This window comes from Tenrec ecaudatus, chromosome 12 (assembly GCF_050624435.1).
Source record: "Tenrec ecaudatus isolate mTenEca1 chromosome 12, mTenEca1.hap1, whole genome shotgun sequence".
Taxonomy (NCBI): Eukaryota; Metazoa; Chordata; class Mammalia; order Afrosoricida; family Tenrecidae; genus Tenrec; species Tenrec ecaudatus.
This window is the reverse complement of record NC_134541.1, coordinates 14,266,321-14,284,164: the sequence shown is the minus strand read 5'-3', so window position 1 is coordinate 14,284,164 and position 17,844 is coordinate 14,266,321. Positions and strand designations below refer to the sequence as shown.

The following is a 17,844-nucleotide window of genomic DNA, read 5'->3' as shown; positions in this document are numbered from 1 at the left end:
CCACCGCCCAGCGTGGACCCCAAACAGGAACCCACAGATCAAGACGACCACAGCCTCCTTTTTGTATCATAAACTGACTTTTAATAATAATAAAAAAATCTATCCTGGCTTTAAGGAGGAGAATCTGGACATTTTAAAGTAAACCAGTGCGCCCAGCGCTGGCCCTCGGGGCAGCTCCGTCACCAGCAGTGCAGTGGGTCCTTGCTCCAACGGGTCACGTGTGTCCAGCGACAAGGCTGCCTCTTGCCATCCATTTCCCGGTGGCCAGAGAGGGAAGGCGCCCCCTTGGGGCCTCTTGCCAGAGCACATCCCCCAGCCAGAGGTGGCAAGATCACCCCCACTCTGCCCCTGGCTATAACACACCTCTGCAGACACATAGAAGCTGAGGGACCACCCTGCTGAGGGTACCTGTGTGGGGCCACCACCCAAAGGCGGGCACGCTGGGCCCCTGCCTCTCTGGCCCAGAAGTCCCGAATGCCCAGCTCTGAGAAGTGATCAAAACAATAAATTACAAAGGCCACCGGCAGCTGTGTCCCAGAGACCACCCCCTCCTGCCTGTGTGACAGACACCAGCTCGGGGTGCAGCTAAGGCATCGCAGGCAGATGGTTCAAATCCAGCCCCAGACCTCCCCTGGGCCAACCACCTCTCCAGCCTTGGCAGCTAGTCCTTCAGGGAGATCACAGCCATTCATTCTACTGTGGCCAAGCGTGGGGCCCGGGGGTTGGTGGGAAAGGGGACCAGGCCACACCTGCCAACAACCCCTACGACTCATAGGAAAAACGATGAAATACTGGCGTTGTTTGATTTCCAATAATTTAGTTTTCCTTTGGGTTTCCTTTTAGTAGAAATGAGAACGATGTCAATACTCTATCTTATTTTGGTCCCTTGTTAGACAATATACCTTTCTTTGAAATTTAGAATGTCAAATATAGATTCACACAACGCAGGAAGAAAAAGAAAGAAAAACATCTTGACAATAGAACAACAGCAACGGCCCCAGAAAGCCACGCTCACGCCTATAAATAAAGTGGGGCGGCCCTGGGCCGCGCACAGCTCCAGCCCCGGAAGGTGGTGTGGCTTTCGAGTGTCCTCTTGGGAACAGGTGTTGTGCATGTCCTGTCTTTCTGTAACCTCCGAGTGAGGCCTGGCTCCTGGGGTCCACCAGGTGGGTTAGTAGACGGTTAGGGACAAGCCTGGAAGCTGGGAGGAAGAGACGAGCGGCCTGGAATGTGGACGTGGACGGAAGCCAGTGGCTTCCAAAAGTGCAGGGCGACATCCCGAGAGCCGTGTCCACAGGGCCCCAGCTCTATGCCCACACACGAGTTTGAGTTCATGGGTCTATGGGCCAAGAGCTAGGCCCTGGCTACATCCAGCACCCCTCCAGCTTCTGGAAGGCTCTTTGGGCGCCCAGCACCCCTCCGGCTTCTGGAAGAGGCGGGAGACACTGCCAACTGGGGCCGAACAGCCGGCTCACCCCAAGTCGGGCACACAGAGATGGGGAGGAGGCTGGGGAGAGTCCGGGGCAATGGGAGCCGAGGGCCAGCCACCTCCTGAGAAGGCCACATGGCTGCTCTGTCCTGCCAGCTCCTGGCTCGAGGATGCAGCCCAGCGAGAAGCAGAGTGGGGTCAGAGGTCTCCGTCCACTGGCGGCTGGCAGAGGCGGTAGAGCCTAGGGAATGGAGGTGGAGACTGAGGGGCCAGGCAGAGGCTATGATTTAAGTTCACACCCAGAAAGCCGGGCTTGCCAGCCATCAAAAGGTGCAGGTCCCCGAGCGGTGCAAACATCTGGTGGACAGCTGGTAACCAAAACGAAGGCAGTTCAAACACCCCCAGCGGCACTGCTAAAGAAAGGCCGGGCAATCTGCTTCCATAGAGACGGGGGATGGGGGGCAGGAGCCCTGGGAAGCTGTTCTACCAAAATATAAAAACCAGCGCAGTTTCGGGGTCTTCTGGGGAGTCCGGACTGCGCTCGGGCGAGTCCTTGCTCGGGTCCATTGCATGTAGGCAAACTCCAGGACAGCTTGGGTTCGGGCAGAGGTTCTGCCCATGCCGCTGGGATGGGCAGGCCGTTTCCCCCTCTCTGGGAATGGATCAGCCCTCCCCGCCTTCCCCCTCCCCGGGAATGGGCTTGCCCCTCCGTCCTGGCTCCTCCTCCCGGACGGTGGGGGGGGGGGCGCACTGGAATTCTCCAAGGGGGCTGCAAAAGCAGAGACCTACACTGCGTCCTGGATGAGGGGCAACTATACAGAGTTTCTCACTGCCAGAGACACCCTGAGTCATTTTTCTCTGAAAAGGGGGTGGGAGGCCGAAGATATTTGGGGACTTATGCTGGAAAAGGGGTCGGCAAAGGGGCTCGCAAGCTCTTTTGGTCCGCACACAAGCTCTCCAGTAGAACGGAGCCTTTTGTCAGGACAGTGTTCAGAGAATGGTGATTTCATTTGTTTTCAAAACTAGACGGGTGGCTCCCGACTCTGTTTCGCATCGTGCTGAGAGCCAGGATGAGCTCTTCCGTCTCGAAAGTTTGCCGACCCCTGCTCTAGAGCATAAGCTCCTTCAGAGCCAGGGTTTTTGCATTAAAAAATGATAATAATAAAGTTTGTTGTACCCAACTTGTTTTAAAACTGAGGAACAAGATCAAACCAGAGCAGGGGAGCAGGTGCAGACTGGAGCGAGGGGCTATTCTGAACAGCCCAGCCAAGGCTCCTGAGGAGCTGGCAAAGGCCGGTGGGGAGAGGAGTGGGATGAGAGAAGCCCAGGTAGAGCAGGGGAGGGGCGGGTCTCTGATATTGGGGTAGGGGGGGCTGTCCAGTCTTCCCAGCTGCAGTAAGAGCTCCCCTGGGGGAGGGGGGTAATGACTGATCCCTGCTAATCCCTCCCATAAATGAGAGGTGGGCTGGGGACCCGTACCCCCATAATGAGAGGTGGGCTGGGGACCCGTACCAGGCCAGTCGCTCACCTCGGTGCACCCTGAGGCATCTGATCCTTGACTCGGAGGTTTTTGGCCAGAATCTCCACCCTGGGGCCCTGGAACAGAGAAGCGGGGGAGGGGGGTGAGGGGGGGCCCGGGGGGAGATGCCTCAGCTCGCACTACGGGATATGGGGGGCGGGAATTCGATCCACCATGGTGGGAATCCTTGGCCCTTCCAGACAGAGAGGGTCGATGTGTGCCCTCGCCCAGCCCTCCACCACCATCCCCACAGCCCTCAGCCAACCCATGGCGCCCTGGCCAGTGCCCCCAGCCCCACACCTGCTTCCGCATGATGTCCGTGGCCTGCATGATGCACTTGGGCAGCAGCCCGTGGCTCCGCGCCAAGATGGCCGCCTGCTCCAGGGAGACGCTCAGGGTGCTCCTGGGGAGGGACGGCAGGGCTGGCACCGGAGGTGGCCTTCCGAGACCCCGGGCACAGGGCCACCCACCTGGAGCCTCCCAGGCCCCAGGACCTTGTCTCCTCCACTCCCTGCAGCCTTGGCCCAGCCTCGGGACCTTGTCTCTCTCTCTCCCGGTGAGTTATCTCGGAGGCCTGCCCTGAGCAAACCAAAATCCCACTGCCACCGGCTCCACTCGGGCTCCCGGCGACCCTGCAGGCAGAGCTGTCCCACGCTGCTCGGGGGACTGCCAGGATTTTCTCCCTCAGAGCAGCTGGTGGGTTTACCCTGCGGACCTTACTGTCAGCGGCCAGGTGCTTAACTACTGTGCCACCAGGGAGCCTTCTCCCCTGACCACCGTAAGCCCTCACCCTGGACCCCCTCATTCTTCCCCACGCGGTGCCTCACTGCCTCCCACCTCCCAGAGACTTTCGCCTGCCTCCCCCTCCGTGGTGAGCCTGGGCCTGGGTGGGTAGCACTCTGTGCAGACTGGTTGGATGAAGGGGGAACACGGTGCTGCCTTCTTATCTCTCAACCTGCCGGCAGGGGTGATGGTAGACCCCTCTGTCCATCCTTTCACCTGTTCCTGAAAGCACTCTGCAGCCAGATATCGCTTGGCTTCAAGTCCTGTTCCTCCACTTAATGACTCTGTGACCTTGCACAGGGGAGGTAGCCCCCCGCCCAGGGTTTCCGTTTCCCTAATGATAAGACGGGAATCATAAGAACTGAGCACCCAGCTGCTAACCCACCAAGGGCTGGGCAGGAAGCCCTGGCCATCTGCTTCTGCCATGATGCCCACCGTTAGGGAAACCTAGTGGGCAGTACTGTGAGCAGGGAGATGAGTGCCGGCCTAGTTCCTGCTGGAGGGACATCTCCAGGCTGGGGCTGGCACAAACTCACTCACCCCAGCCACAGGGCCAGGGAGCTAGAAGGTTCCACAGCCCTCCTGGGCCACCTATGCCAGCAGCCAGCCGGGTGAGGCCTTGTCTGGGCCAACAGGAAGTGTCTGACCCAGCATTTGAGCCGACCGTCTGGCTCCTAGCCGTGTCCAAGCGCCCCCGCCCCTCTCACCTCTGCATCCCTGTGCCGCACATGGAGATCTGACAGGCGCCCAGGCGGTAGCAGAGCTCCGAGGAGATGGGGATGAGGCCTGCGCCCAAGCTCCCGCCGACTCCAGGTTTAGGGTGGACCAGGGACTTCATGAGGCGGCAGAGCTCGTCCAGGGCATTGATGGGGCGGATCAGCTAGGAGATACACAGGCCAGGCACAGTGAAGAGAGGGCCTCCCCCCTGCCCCACTGCCAAGTCCCAGGGTGCCTCCCTGTAGGCCAGCTCTGACACTGCATCCTCCTTCCAGCTCACAGCTAGGGAGATAATGGGGCTCTTGACCTGCCACAAGCCCCCGGCTCAAGGGCCACCTGTGGCCCCCACTGCCCTGCAAGCTAGCCCTCAATGCTCACCACAGGTCTCAGATCTAAGCCTCCAATCAAATTCTGCACCTGCCCAGGTGTGTCCCCGTTAAGACCACACACAGTGTCTCTCCGTCCACAGGGCTCCAGGACGAGCTTTTCCTGATACCCATGGGGACAACATGATGAGCCCCGCACTCTCTCCAAGTCATAGGTTCTGCCAGCCAGACTGCAGACTCGCAAAGGACTAATCCCACCCCTGCCCTGAGGACCCCAGGCTCACAGTCCTGAGATCAGCACTCCCAAACTATGGTCCAGTTCAAGGCCCTGGCTGAGCCTGGGGCACCAGCACGTTGGGAGAGATGCACGCTGGGCAGGGGGAAGTGAGCACACAAGAGTGCCAAGGCGACTGCCTCCGGTCAGCAGTGAGATGGGAGTATGTGACCGAGGAGAACCCGGCCTTCCAACGCCCAGAAAGTCAGAAACCTCAGCTTGGATGGGAAGTCTCTGGATTTTTAACCACTGGCAACTGACTTAAAAGAAGTCATACTGTGGTAGCTTAGTTCTGACCTCAAAAATGCTCAGAGAGAAAGAGGGAGAGGCAGGTGCAGACAGAAAGTCACCCCACTGAACTCCAAAGTGAGTGAGGAAGAGGCTGGAATTCCTAGGACAGAAAGGGAGCTATCCCAGAAGGCTTCCTAGAGGAGGGAGCAGGAAGGCCTGGGGGCTTCTTGGCCAGGACGCGGGGCTGGGGTTCCAGCTTCACCTGGGCTGAGAAGGGGAGGACACACCTGGTCAATCTTCACCGCAGTGGTGCTGGCGTCCGTGGGCAGGTTGGACCGTTCCAGGTAAAATGCCCTGGCAAAGAAAAGTAGAACTGAGGGGGCCCTCCACCCACCGTCCCCCCAACTCCCCTCCCCACTCCAGCTTCCAAGGCCACAGCCACTCCGCCTCCTCCACTGAGAACTGGTTCAGAACACCCTGCACAGTGGTCTGCACTCAAGGTCACTGGTCCCTCCAACAGCCCCATGGGGACAGCAATAAGGGACCTGGGGGGCCCTCCTCACACTGCCCCCCCCACCAGAGCAGCCCCTCCTGGATTTCTCTGACCAGAGGAGTATCCCATCCCCACCCCTCACTCCCCACCCCAGTCTAGCTCTCTCTTCTCACCCCTCATCCCTTTACACAGATCTGTTCCTAGCTTATTGTCCTTTGCCCCCTCCCGGGGAGGGGGAGGGAGTTAGCAAACACTTTCTGTAAAAAGCCCAACTAACCACCTCTGGCTGTGTGAACAGACAGAAACCAGATCCAAAGGTCTCTGTCCCACCCCTCAGCCTTGTCCTTGCCCTGTGAGTGCAGCCACCAAAAATACATACGCCAGTGAGTGTATAGGCTGTGTGTCAATAAAACTTTATTGACAAAACCATGCGGGGGGCCAGGTTTTGCCAAGCCCTGTTGAAAAGGGCAAGCCCATGAAGAAGAGGACTTGGTTTTGCTCTTGGCTAACTCTCAAGCAAGCAGCCAGAGCAGAGCCCACCCACAGGAGGCCTCAAAGGGCGGATGCCAAGGGAAGGACTGAGCGAAGGAATGATCGGTGGCTGCGTGTCAGATAGGTGGTGATGGTTAAAAGGGTCGGCAAGAGCATTGAGGACATTGATGGCCCCGACTGCTCAAACAAGCCAGCTTTAAGCAACACCGCTGGATGTTCCCTAGCAAACAAAAGCCTCGGTTTTCGATTGTCAAATGGGAGCACGTGGGCCCAGGTGCAGGTGGCTCAGCCAGCCACAGCAGGAGAAAATGGGGTTGGTGGGGAGGGGGCAGCTGTGGGACCTGAAGACCTATGAACCACATTGTCCCCTGCTCTGCTCCCTCTCTACCATCACTTCTCCTGGGCACCGTCTTTGGAGGGTCTCAAGCCCTGAGGCTCTACACCCACTGCCTGGGCTCCGGGGAGCCCACAGCCTCTGTCCCAGCTCCAGCCCCTTCCCAGGATGAAATAGGAAGCTCTTCTTGGCTGAGAGGACCGGCTTTGAAGCCAGAGCCCCAGGTTTGAATCAGCTGGGCAAACTATCCAGTCTGGCCTCTGGCAACCAGGGCTGCAAACCAGTTCATTCCGGCTTGGTCCCCCTGCTGACACTTTGCATCTCTACGCCAAACTAAAAACCCAAACCCAATGCCATGCTGTCCATTCCAGGGCGGCGCATAACTTTCCCCTGGGGTTCCCAAGGGGTGTTCCAGGCAGCCACACCATCCCCCCTCGGAGGGACTGACGAGCTCACACCACGGACCCAGAGGTTAGTGCTTAACCACTGCGCCTCCTAGGGTTCTTTTCCCGCCCCAAACACAGTGGGAATCCACACCTCAACAAGGTCCCCAGGTGGGTTCACACCTGTCCTCAGGGGAGCCAGACGCACAGCACACAGGTGAAATTAAGTACACACTGCTAAACTGATTCCGTCTACATGGGGTGGGACCAGACGTGCCCTGGTGGCTTAGTGGTGTCCAGCTGAGCTGCGCCCTTCAGGGTCAGCAGTTAGAAACCACCAGGTGCGCCTTGGGAGCAAAGCAGGGCTTTCTACTCCTATAAAGAGTCAGTCTCAGCTACGCCCACAGGGGCGCGTCTACCCTGTCCTGTACGCATGGACTCGGCGGCAGTGGGTTTGGTTTGGGGGTGGGACCGCACCTTCTCAGCAGGGGTCCACCTGGCTTCCTCTTGAACACGGGAGGGGGGGGGAGAGGTTGGGATGGCCCACCCTGCAGGGGTGGGTACCTGAGTTTGCGGTAATACTGCTGCACCTTCTCCAGGGACTGGGCGTTGATCTCCTGCTGCAAGTCCTCCGTGCCAGGGCTGCCTGAAGGCGGTGGCGTCTCTGCGTTCTCCAGAGCTGTCAGGAGAGAGGTGGTACTGGGCTCTGCTTGGGGCCCAGGCCCGGGGGCTGCCCAGCGGGGGCCTCACTGCCCAGCCAGGACTTACCTCTGGTGAAGAGTGCCGTCTGCAGCCGCAGGCTGGCCCCACTCTCCAGGCGGGAGGGCAGCTTGGAGAAGTGGTAGCTGTCGAGGTAGAAGATGACCTTCAGCGCCTGCCGGCTGCCCTCGATGTGGTAGAAGACGTTGGTGTCTGGGGAAGGGCAGGTTTGGCTGGGTGGCTCCGAGTGATACAAGGAGCCCTGCCGGCTTCTGCTGGGCCACCTGCAGGCTCCTTCTTGCCACTGCCCGGTCGGCCCACCCCGAGCGCCGGCCTCAGCATCCCTCGGGCCCATCCTCAGGCTGGCCACCTGGGACACCCACCACCAGGGGCATCCCCTCAGACTCTCTGGCCCCAAAGGTGGTCTCAGCCCTCCTGGTCCCCCCACATCCTGAGCTTCCATGTCCTACCTGAGGGCTCTCCTTGCGCCCCTCTCAGCAGAGCAGAGCGGCCTCGGAGCTACGCCCACCCACCCATTTCTGCAGGGTCCAATTGACCAGGGAGTCAGCAGTGCCATCCTGGGAGCCCACCTGTGCTGGGTATCCCCTCACCTGGGGCCTCTACTAGGAAACGCTGCCCTCCAAACACCACCTGGGTCCTGTGCACCTCCAAGAGCCAGGAAGAGTTTAGGGCAAAATAGTGGCCTCGTGCCCACCCCTCACCCCCCTGCCCTGTAACTGCTCTGGTCAAGCAAGAGCCCCCTAGCCCAGACAGCCTCCAGGTGGGAGTCCTGCCCCACCCCAGTCCCCACTCTGGAACTGGCTCTTGGAAAGAGCCGGGGTGGGGAAAATCTTAAGCAGCCTGCACCCCAAAGCAGCACGCCTCTAGAGCGGAACCCTGCCAGGACTGGTTACAGGGGTGACATGGGCGGGGTTTATACAGAGACTCTTGGTGGGAGGTCTGAGGCAAGCGCTGGAGCCTTGGGGAAAGGACAGGGGAAGGGCAGGGTGGACCCAGGACCCCGACCTCATGGCGGACGTGGGAGGAATCACTCACTGGCCACGTAGTTCTCATCCAGCTGCTTGAAGGAGAAGGTGACATTGTCCAGCTCCGACAAGGTCACCCAGAGGTCCTCCAGCATGATCCGCTCCTCCTTCTGCAGGAAGAAGGGGCAGAGGGCCCTCAGATGTCCACTGAGGGTGGACCCAGGGTAGGGGGAGCTAAGGATATGGACAGCAGGCTGGCCATGCTTTCCGCGAACGCAAGGGCCTCCACCACCCCCCAAACCCCCCACTAGGCCAGTGCCTGTGTGCAGGGGTGACAAGCAGAGGGTGCTGAGGCCACCAGATAGCAGCTGGGCCAGTGTCACCGAGAAGCCGGGGTCTCTGCAGGCTCTGTTTCTGGGTAGCAGCACCCCAGCATGCCAAAGGTCAAGTTCTCCCCAGGACAGGCAGAGGCCCACATGATTCTGAGCCCTGGGCAGAGTGGTAGGGGGAAAGCAGGGCAGAGGAAGGAGGGCAGGCCTGGAGGTCGACTCCCAGGGTTCAAAGTCTGGCCTGGGGCCCTCGATTTGCACACACTCGCCATGTGGACAGTGACGGGTTCTGCATGGAAGCCGCAGGGTGCTCTGGGGAGCGAGTTCTACCGGCAATGCCACAAACACCTCCTCTAGTCCTCTTCCAGGCTCGTGTCCCCATCCAGCAGCCGGGGTCCCTCTCCAACTCCTCTGGGACCCCCACCCCACCCAGAGTAACAGCCAAAGTCCACAGAGCAGCTGACAGGGCTCCACCCAGCCAGAGTCCGTGAACTGTCAGCCTCCTGCTGTCCCCTCATTCTGCTTCCATAGATGGCACTGTTCCCAGCACTCCTGCCTCAGGGTCCTTGTACCTGCTCTTTTCCTCAGCCCACTCCAAGCCTGAGGTCAGGTGTCACCTTCTCAGGGAGGCCTTCACTGGCCACCTCACCTACTGGTCTACCTACCACCATCCCCCAGCCGCCCAGGCCCTGCCCTGCTCTCCATGGATCCTCGTCCCTCATGACACCCTGGAGCCACCCAGCCTCTGCACTGGCAGCACGTGGGCTGGGTCCATCCTGGGCGGGGGGGGGGCATTACGACCCTTGGGTACAATGACCCTGCTTGGTGCCCTCTGGATGCCCAGTGCCTAGAATGGAGGCGCACAGTAATATACCTTGGCTGAGTGAAGGGTGGAGCGAGGGGTGGCCTGAGGGAGGAGGCAAGCTCTGTATCAGACACGGATGCACCCCTGCCCCCGGACTCACCACCGTGGCTGGCGAGAGCAGCGACTGGCAGTGCAGCAGGACACCCGTGGCTGCCACCTGCTCCAGCCACTTGCGGCTGGCGTCGCGGCCGCCCTCGTCGTACTCGCCGTTGTTGTTGTAGCGGTAGCTCAGGGCGGCCAGGAGCTGCTCGGAGAAGGTACACACGGCTGCCACCAGCGCCTGGCAGAAGATGGCATCCCTGCGCAGCTGCAGCGCCGTGTCTGGAAGCAGAGGGCGGGCAAGAGAGGCCTCGCTGACTGGGCGCTCGTGGCACCATGGCCCGGGGATGGAAAGCCCCTTGATCCATGGGCCAGAGCCAACCTCCCAGGAGCTGATCAAAGGTCACCTTGCCCCAAGCTCATTCTCTGGACACCCAGTCACTGCCCGGCCGTGCCACAGACTAAGTCCTCTGAGAGCCAACCCGCCTAAAACCTCAGTTCTCTCAGGAGCCCGCTTAAAAAGATAAAGAAATAAAGAACTTCTGGCTGGTTCTGCAAAGACTCTCTCCAAACCCTCTGGACTCCATGGTCCCTTGTTTGTGAGGGGTGTCTCAGCCTTGGTTTACTGAGAACCAAGCTCCACACCTTACGTGTGAATGAGGCGGTTCAAGAACGTTTTTATACATTATTATTTTAGAAATGAGTCCACATTTCAATGTTTCTTAGAATTTTGAAGTTTTAGAAATAATGTTTTTTTAATGATTTTGTGTCCCCTTAGAGCAGTGGTTCTCAACTTGTGGGTCGCGACCCCTTTGGGTATTGAATGACTGTCACAGGGGTCGCCAATTCATAACAGTACCAAAATGACAGTGATGAAGTAGCAACAAAAACAGTTTTACGGTGGGGAGGTCCCCACAACATGAAAGGGTCGCGCAGCATGAGGAAGGTGGAGAGACACTGCCCTAGGGGTCCTGGGGCATAGTGGTTACTAGGTGGGCTGCTAATGCAAGGTCAGTAGTTTGAAACTACCAACTGCTCCTCAGGAGGAAGACTGGCTTCCTGCTCCCATAAAGGGTTACAGTCTTCAAAACCCACAGGGGCAATTCTCCCCGTCCTACAGGGGCACTGAGAGTCGGCAGTTCTCCCCTGTCCTACAGGGGCACTGAGAGTCGGCAGTTCTCCCCTGTCCTGTAAGGGCGCTGAGAGTCGGCAGTTCTCCCCTGTCCTGTAAGGGCGCTGAGAGTCGGCAGTTCTCCCCTGTCCTGTAAGGGCGCTGAGAGTCGGCATGGACCCAATGGCAGTGGGTTTTATCTGGAGGGAAGGAAAGTCTGCCGAGTAAGGGCTGACTGGGAGTGGTCACCTGCAGAGCCTCACCTGTGCACTTCAGCAAGGCCAGGAGCAGCTGGTTCTTCCCATCTGCAAGGAGAAGACGCAGAGGAGAGGGGCTCGCAGAGCAGAAAGGCTCGCAGAGCAGAGAGAGCCCAGCTGCCTGCCCCCCAAGTCTTTGCTGGGAAATCAGGGGTTTAGCAATTGCTGAAGGTTGAATGAATTCCAGAAGCCCCTTCAGGGAACAGAGCCCCTGCTGTTGGTCATATCTGTTTCCAGGCACCAAGCAAACAGGCTAAAACCAGCCTGTGTGACACCTGGGCCAGGAGCCGCTGTCCTACATCTTGTACACACGTGTGCAGGCACATACTACGCACAAGTAAATACACACAGCTACATACACAGGCACAGGCAAATACATGCACCCAGCACTGGACACCCGTGTGCATACATGAACACACATACACACATGGGCTCAGACACACATTCCTACATGTGTGTAGACAAACTTTTCTCCCCAATAGCAGCCCAACATCTCTTTCCTTCAGAAGGATGCTCCTGGGCCCAGAAGAGGCTTACAGGACAGATCCGAAGGGCCATTCAAGGCCTGGAGAGCACTGGGGAATGAGGGCTGGGCGGGATGCTGACAGGAGCCGGGAAGACTGACAACGGGCCAGGCCCGTTCATTAGCACGATAACCCCATTTAACAGATGAAGAAACCCAGCCTCAGAGAAGCCAGGGAACTCGACTGGGAAACAAAGATTTCTCCCAGTGTCTCCCCCAAATAGATGTTAGACTTAGGACAATGCTTGCAGCTAATGGTAAATGATTATCAAGTTACCTCCCTGAAGGCAGTCACTCGCCAGACTACTGTCTGCTCCCACCACATTTAGGACCCACTCCCTGCTGTTAAGGACAATGGGCTACTTCTCCCTAAAGGCTTGCAGTCATAGGTTTGGTTCCTGTAGATGGGGTTTACATCCTACTGATGATGGTTCCTAAACCAGAGAACAGGTCAAACCTGCTCAGCGGCATCCAAAGTTAGGCTGCCATCCTGAATCTAGGATCCACCCATCTTGTCACATGGATACCCCAAATCCCAAAGTATGTCTTTACCTGTAATTAGTGGGCTTGCACACCCCCAAAGATATATTGGTCAGCAATAAAAAGTTCTCTCAGGCTCCTTGGCTTCTCTTTGGTTTCCCCTCTCCTCTCCTGTCCTCACTCCCCTGTTCCCTTTCCCCTTGTCCTCCTTCCCCTCCCCCTCTCTCCACGTGGACCACCAAGCAAGGCTGAGGTGAGCATGCTACTAAGAAATGTGTCTGACTCCATTATTTCAATCTCTATTTCTCATGCTCTCTGGGACTTCACTATAATCTTTAGTTATTTGTGTGTGTGTGTGTGTGTGTGTGTGTGTGTGTGTACACCATACAATTGAGCCTACCGAACCCACAATTAGTTGTAGGGGCTGGCATTTCCCCTACACTTGACCTGGTCACACAGGGCAGAGATCTGGGCCTCAAACCCTGGTAGTGACCCCAGAGGTCAGGTTCTTGGCCAGCTGGAATTTTAGGAAGCAGTTTCTTTCACCTTAGGCTGCTGTGTCCGGGGGAAATGGCTTGGAGTTCTTGTCCTTCCTGCTGCCCAAGCCAAATGGCTCCTGACCTGGGGTTTCTTCTAATCCAGGCCCCCCAAACTCAAACGAGGGGTTCCACGCTCACAGGCTGACAAGACCCAGGCAGGAGCCAGCAGGTGCTGAAGCAGGCACCGGGCTGCGGGGAGTGGTGGGTGCTGGCATCAACTGGAAAGCCCCAGGAGCTGACAGAGTAGAGTGGGAGCCCTTCCTGGTCTTCCCATGTGAGGACCAAGGGCCACAAAACTCCCACAGGCTACACCCCTCCCAGCCAGACTAACCTTCCACATGTCTCTGGATGTTGTCTACCAGGGTCTTGATGGAGTTGGGGAGGTTCCAGGGGTCTTCCTGGATGCTGATCTGGATTAAGCTCCGACCACGAATTGTACACTCTTCCTTCTGTTTGAACTCTGGGGTAGGAAAGTGACATGAGGACCAGGGAAGGGTCAAACATCACTTTGGGGAAGGAGGGCACAAAGGTCTACTCCCCTCAACCAACACCAAAGCTCAGACTCTGCGGCCAAGAATACCCGCAGGACTCAAGCATCATCCGGTCCACAGAGGGCAAGTGTGTGGTAAGCACATGTTGACTTTCAGTCCACACCCCTGGCAGGCATCACTAATCAATCTCAGCCCTCCTTCCAGCTAGTCTGAAATCCTGATTCTCTACATCGGCAACCAATCTAGTGCAGGCACCATTAATCGATTGCGGCATTCTTTTCTTCTAAGCCTGGATATAGTCCTAGTTTTCCTGGGCGCTAACTCCTTGGACCCACAACCCATCAAGCTGGCACGTGAGCTGTATCCTAATCTAATCGATTCCCTACACAGAGTAAGAGGTCAAGGTTTAGAGAGGGAAAGTATGTTGCCGAGAGTCATTCAACCAGTGAGTGATAATGTTGGGATCTAAGTTTAGCCCAAGAAAATCAGTCAAAAGTCATTGGATTGAGTGTGATCATCAATGTGCGGCACGCTGTCCTGGTTTTCCCCAGGGAGAGAGTTTTATCATTTCCTTTGATAACAGTTGATTCTTCATGGGGCTGGTCCCTCTGGGTTTGAAGTTTCTACAGTTAAATGAGGATGGGCTTTCTGAAGTCCGCTCCTTGGAGACAGATGCTGCTGAGAAAGTTCTAACTCCTCAGCCCTGCCTGATCTTCCTGAAAGGCAACGGCCTGCCTGCTCTCTTAATGCCCGCTCCCATGAGGAGGAGCAGGGGCAGTGTCAAGGTCATTGCAGAGTGCCCAGTACCCAATACAAGGCTTGGCACAAGCTGGTCACTGGGAATTATTACTGGATGGATGGATGGATGGACGGACGGGTGGATGAATAGGAAGGTGGATGAATGAGTAAGTAGAAAAGGTGCAAGAAAAAAATCAGCTGGAATGAGGAATTAGTTAGTGGATAATGAATGAGCAGGCAGGTGAGTTGACAGGTAAATGGGAGGAACGGTAGGTGGGAGGCAGCACATAAGAAAATGCAATTCTTTTTTCTCTCCTAAACATTTCCAGAAGGAAATCTCAACTGGGTGCCGGCAGGTTTGTTAACACTGCTTAACTAACCAATCCCTAGCTGGAGTGTGACCTTCCTTATTCCCATTGGATTCACTAGGACCATCCACTTGTGGCATGTGATGCTGCTCTTGCATAAGTTCCTTTCCAAGTGGATTTTCTTTAAGGAAGGTACTTTTTTCCAGTGCTAAGTCAGTGGTAAAGGCGGCGAATGAAGACGGGTGATTTTACACGTGGGGATGTACACAGAGCCTGAGGGTACCACTGAACTCCCGATGGGGTATGTGGACACCGAGGTTTGGCAAGCTCGGTCCCAGCTCCCCAACCCCCATCACATTACAGATGGATGACCCCGAGGCCCAGGAGGGCTCAGAGGCCAGCCCCAAAGCTGACCAACTTCTTGTGTGATGAGCCAGAGGGGAAACATCTTAAGCTCTGCAGGATCTCTATTGCATTAGTCTTTACTTTCTGTGGAAATCTTACAAGCTTCTAAAATTTCGGAAAGGGATGCTTAGCATCACAGATCGTACAAACATGGGCAGACAGGGGGCACAGGCAGGCACCCGGCTGAGTGTGTAACCAGGCATCTCACCCGAGCCTGACCTCTTCTCCCTGGCACAGGGGTCTCCTAGAGCCCTGCCAGCCCTGCCCAGGGTGCTGCCGGCTCACCTTGCAAGCTGTGGTCCATGGGGAAATCCTTGGTCTCTTCAAAAGCCCTGCTCATGACTGGTCCCTTGAGGAGTGCGTTGATGGAGTCCACCTGGACGACAACAGTTCTTTCAGTTTGGTCCTGGTGGCCCTCCAGACCCAGGGACCCAAGACCCACAGCCCATCTCCTGCTTCCATGAGCCTCAGCCCCTTCCCTGGGCCCTGGACCCTGGGCTCTGACCAGGGACCAGGAAAAAGGCAGGGCAAAGGTCCTACCTGGTTAAAGAGATGCTCCAAGCAACCATGAAGCTTGTCCTGCTTGTCCGACGGGATCCGCATGTCACAGGGCAGCTCATCCCCTGGCAAAAGGAAACCACCAGGGCCATCAGCCACTCCAGGCCCATCTCACACCTTCCCAGAGAGGCGATGCCACTAGGGCATTCCAGAACCCGGGTGAGACTCCGAATCCAGTGGATCCAGGAGCTGGCTGTGGCCCTGAGCAAACCACTCGGCCCCTCTGAGCTCTTTCCTCATCTGCAGAAAGGGCCACAGGCTCTCACACTGAAACCCCAAAGCCGCAGCCATCAAGTCGACTCCAGCTCACAGCACCCCTGCAGGACAGGGCAGAACTGGAAGGACAAACAAGATGGCAGTGGTGGCAGCAGTGTCGGGGCTAGGCTGGGCGACAAGGGGGAGACAGACGTGTCATATACATCCACTCAGGCCCTGTCAATCATGAACCATGCAGCTGTGGGGCCCGGTCGCAAAGCACATTAAATAAATTCAAATACATTCCACTTATGAAAAGGCTGAAATGCGCAAGAATCTAAAAATCAAGCAACAAAGAACCCAAACAAGTCAAAACAAATTAAAAGCTTTCACTGCAAATTGCAAGTACTGAAAACACAAGAAAGCTAAGGCCTCTGTTGTCAGTGGGTTGCTTCTGACTCATGGGGACACCAAAGCCAGAGGAAGCCGGCTGTGGGGCGGGAATCTCGGCAGGGGGAGCCTGGCAGGGGAGTGGGGGAAGGGATCAACCAGCTGCTAACAGAAGGGTCACTGGTTTTGTTTTTGTTCTTATACTGCGGGAGAAACCTAAGGCCGCCTGAGATGACTTCTCACTGCATGCTTAGAAAGCACCCGTTCCCTGAGGGTCAGGGCATTGCCAGTTTCATTCACAAGGAAACTCTTGGCACAGGGCAGAGTCCACAAAACCGAAAACCCCCAAACTCACTCTCATGGAGTCGATGCTCCTGCCAGTGCCTCGTGACCCTGTAGCACAGGGCAGAACTTCCCCGGTGAGTTTCTGAGACTCACTCTACATGGGTGCAGATAGCCTCATCTTCCTCCCGAGGTGAGGCTGGTGGTTTCAAACCACTGACCTCACAGTTAGCAGCCCAGTGTGTGACCATGACACCACCGGGCTCCTAAGCCCATAGAAGATGCTCGGTAAATGCCTGCGCTTTTCCGAATAAAAGGATTCTGCCTCGGTTCATGTCAGTGAGTGGAAGGAGACACCGTGCTGTGTGACGCTGGAGGAAAACACAGAGGAACCTCGCAGCGGGACCCCTCTCCCGAGCGCACCCCTCCACTCACCAGAGCCCATCTCGTCGCTGCCCAGGTAGGAGCTGTTGCTTCTCACGCTGGTGTAGGAGAGGACCGAGTCCCGGTTACTGTTACACTCGCTGCAAGGGGCGGACAGAGAGAGGGCCGAGTCACGCTCCGCCCACACCCCCTGGGACCAGGGCCTAGGAGCCACTGCTGGGGCACAAACACCAGCCGACCACAAGTGTCCAACAGGCAAAGACTGGGTGGTCGTTCTTCTGTGTCTGATGGTGAGGCAGTGCCAGCTGGGCCCTGACCGTCCCCAACCTGGTCCCTGGACACACTGGTGTGGACCACTCTCGCAGATCCTCGGCTCTCCATCTCCCCATCATGCTAGACCCACGGGAGGAAGCAAACCCAACCCAGTGCTACGCGTGGGCTCTGGCTCGGTGGCCCTGTGTAGGGTTTCCTTGGCCGTACACCACACAGCCTCATCTTTCCCCCTCTGGGCACCTGCTGGGTTTGAAGCGCGGACCTTACGATGAGCAGTCCAATGTTTATTCCACAGCACCACCAGGGCTCTTTTGCACAGGGACGGGGAGCGTGTTCTATTAGCTTATGTCCTAGGGACTGGGGAGGTACTGAGGAGATAAAAGCCATGACCCCCACAGGTGCTGTATCAGCAGGACATCTTGTGGTACACATGCCTGAGAGGCTGGACCGTGCAGACCCTGAAGGCTGGAAGCACTGGGCCAGCTGGGGGACGGTCGTCTCGCTGCACTGCATCATGTCTGTGCTTTTGCCGCCCAAAATTGAAGCTCCCCTTAAGCTTCGACTTGTCACATGTGACGTGACCTTTGTAGTAGGTTATGTGACATTCGTATGCATTGATGGTCACATGAAAATTGAGTCTTGCTCTACTGAACCCATTGATCTTTTCCTAATGAACTTTACCAGTCCCCAAATAAGCCGAATCCTCTGGGAATTAAGAGAAGCGACCTCTGGTGGCAGAGTAGGTTAAAAATCAGACTACTAATCACAAGGTCAACAGTTCAAACCCACCAGCTGCTTCTTGGGAGAAACATGAGGTTTTCTACTGCCATAAATACTTCCAGCTTCAGAAAACCATAGAGACAATTCTACCCTGTCCTCTAGGGCCCCTGTGAGTCAGAATCGGTCCAGGCAGGGAGGGAGAAAGCAGTTAAGCATGTTGTTTATATTTAAAACTTGTTTTCCTCCTTGGAGCAAGAAGGAGGCGGGGAATGGTGTTTGTGGCAGAAGCCA

General features: G+C 56.8%; 1 protein-coding gene across 1 annotated transcript in view; it reads right to left on the bottom strand.

The window, feature by feature from the left end:
• Positions 1 to 1,488: 1,488 nt before the first annotated feature.
• The window catches only part of PREX1 (phosphatidylinositol-3,4,5-trisphosphate dependent Rac exchange factor 1), a 205,085-nt gene continuing 188,729 nt past the window's right edge, over positions 1,489 to 17,844 (bottom strand). The window contains exons 27-40 of the mRNA XM_075528620.1: positions 16,612 to 16,700; positions 15,292 to 15,374; positions 15,037 to 15,127; positions 13,141 to 13,269; positions 11,274 to 11,315; positions 9,961 to 10,181; positions 8,737 to 8,836; positions 7,750 to 7,893; positions 7,546 to 7,660; positions 5,567 to 5,633; positions 4,439 to 4,611; positions 3,249 to 3,351; positions 2,958 to 3,025; positions 1,489 to 1,670 (exon numbers count right to left, since the gene is read on the bottom strand). Coding sequence (XP_075384735.1) covers positions 1,628 to 1,670; positions 2,958 to 3,025; positions 3,249 to 3,351; positions 4,439 to 4,611; positions 5,567 to 5,633; positions 7,546 to 7,660; positions 7,750 to 7,893; positions 8,737 to 8,836; positions 9,961 to 10,181; positions 11,274 to 11,315; positions 13,141 to 13,269; positions 15,037 to 15,127; positions 15,292 to 15,374; positions 16,612 to 16,700 — 1,468 coding nt within the window. The 3' untranslated portion in view covers positions 1,489 to 1,627. The remainder of the gene's footprint in view (positions 1,671 to 2,957; positions 3,026 to 3,248; positions 3,352 to 4,438; positions 4,612 to 5,566; positions 5,634 to 7,545; positions 7,661 to 7,749; positions 7,894 to 8,736; positions 8,837 to 9,960; positions 10,182 to 11,273; positions 11,316 to 13,140; positions 13,270 to 15,036; positions 15,128 to 15,291; positions 15,375 to 16,611; positions 16,701 to 17,844) is intronic.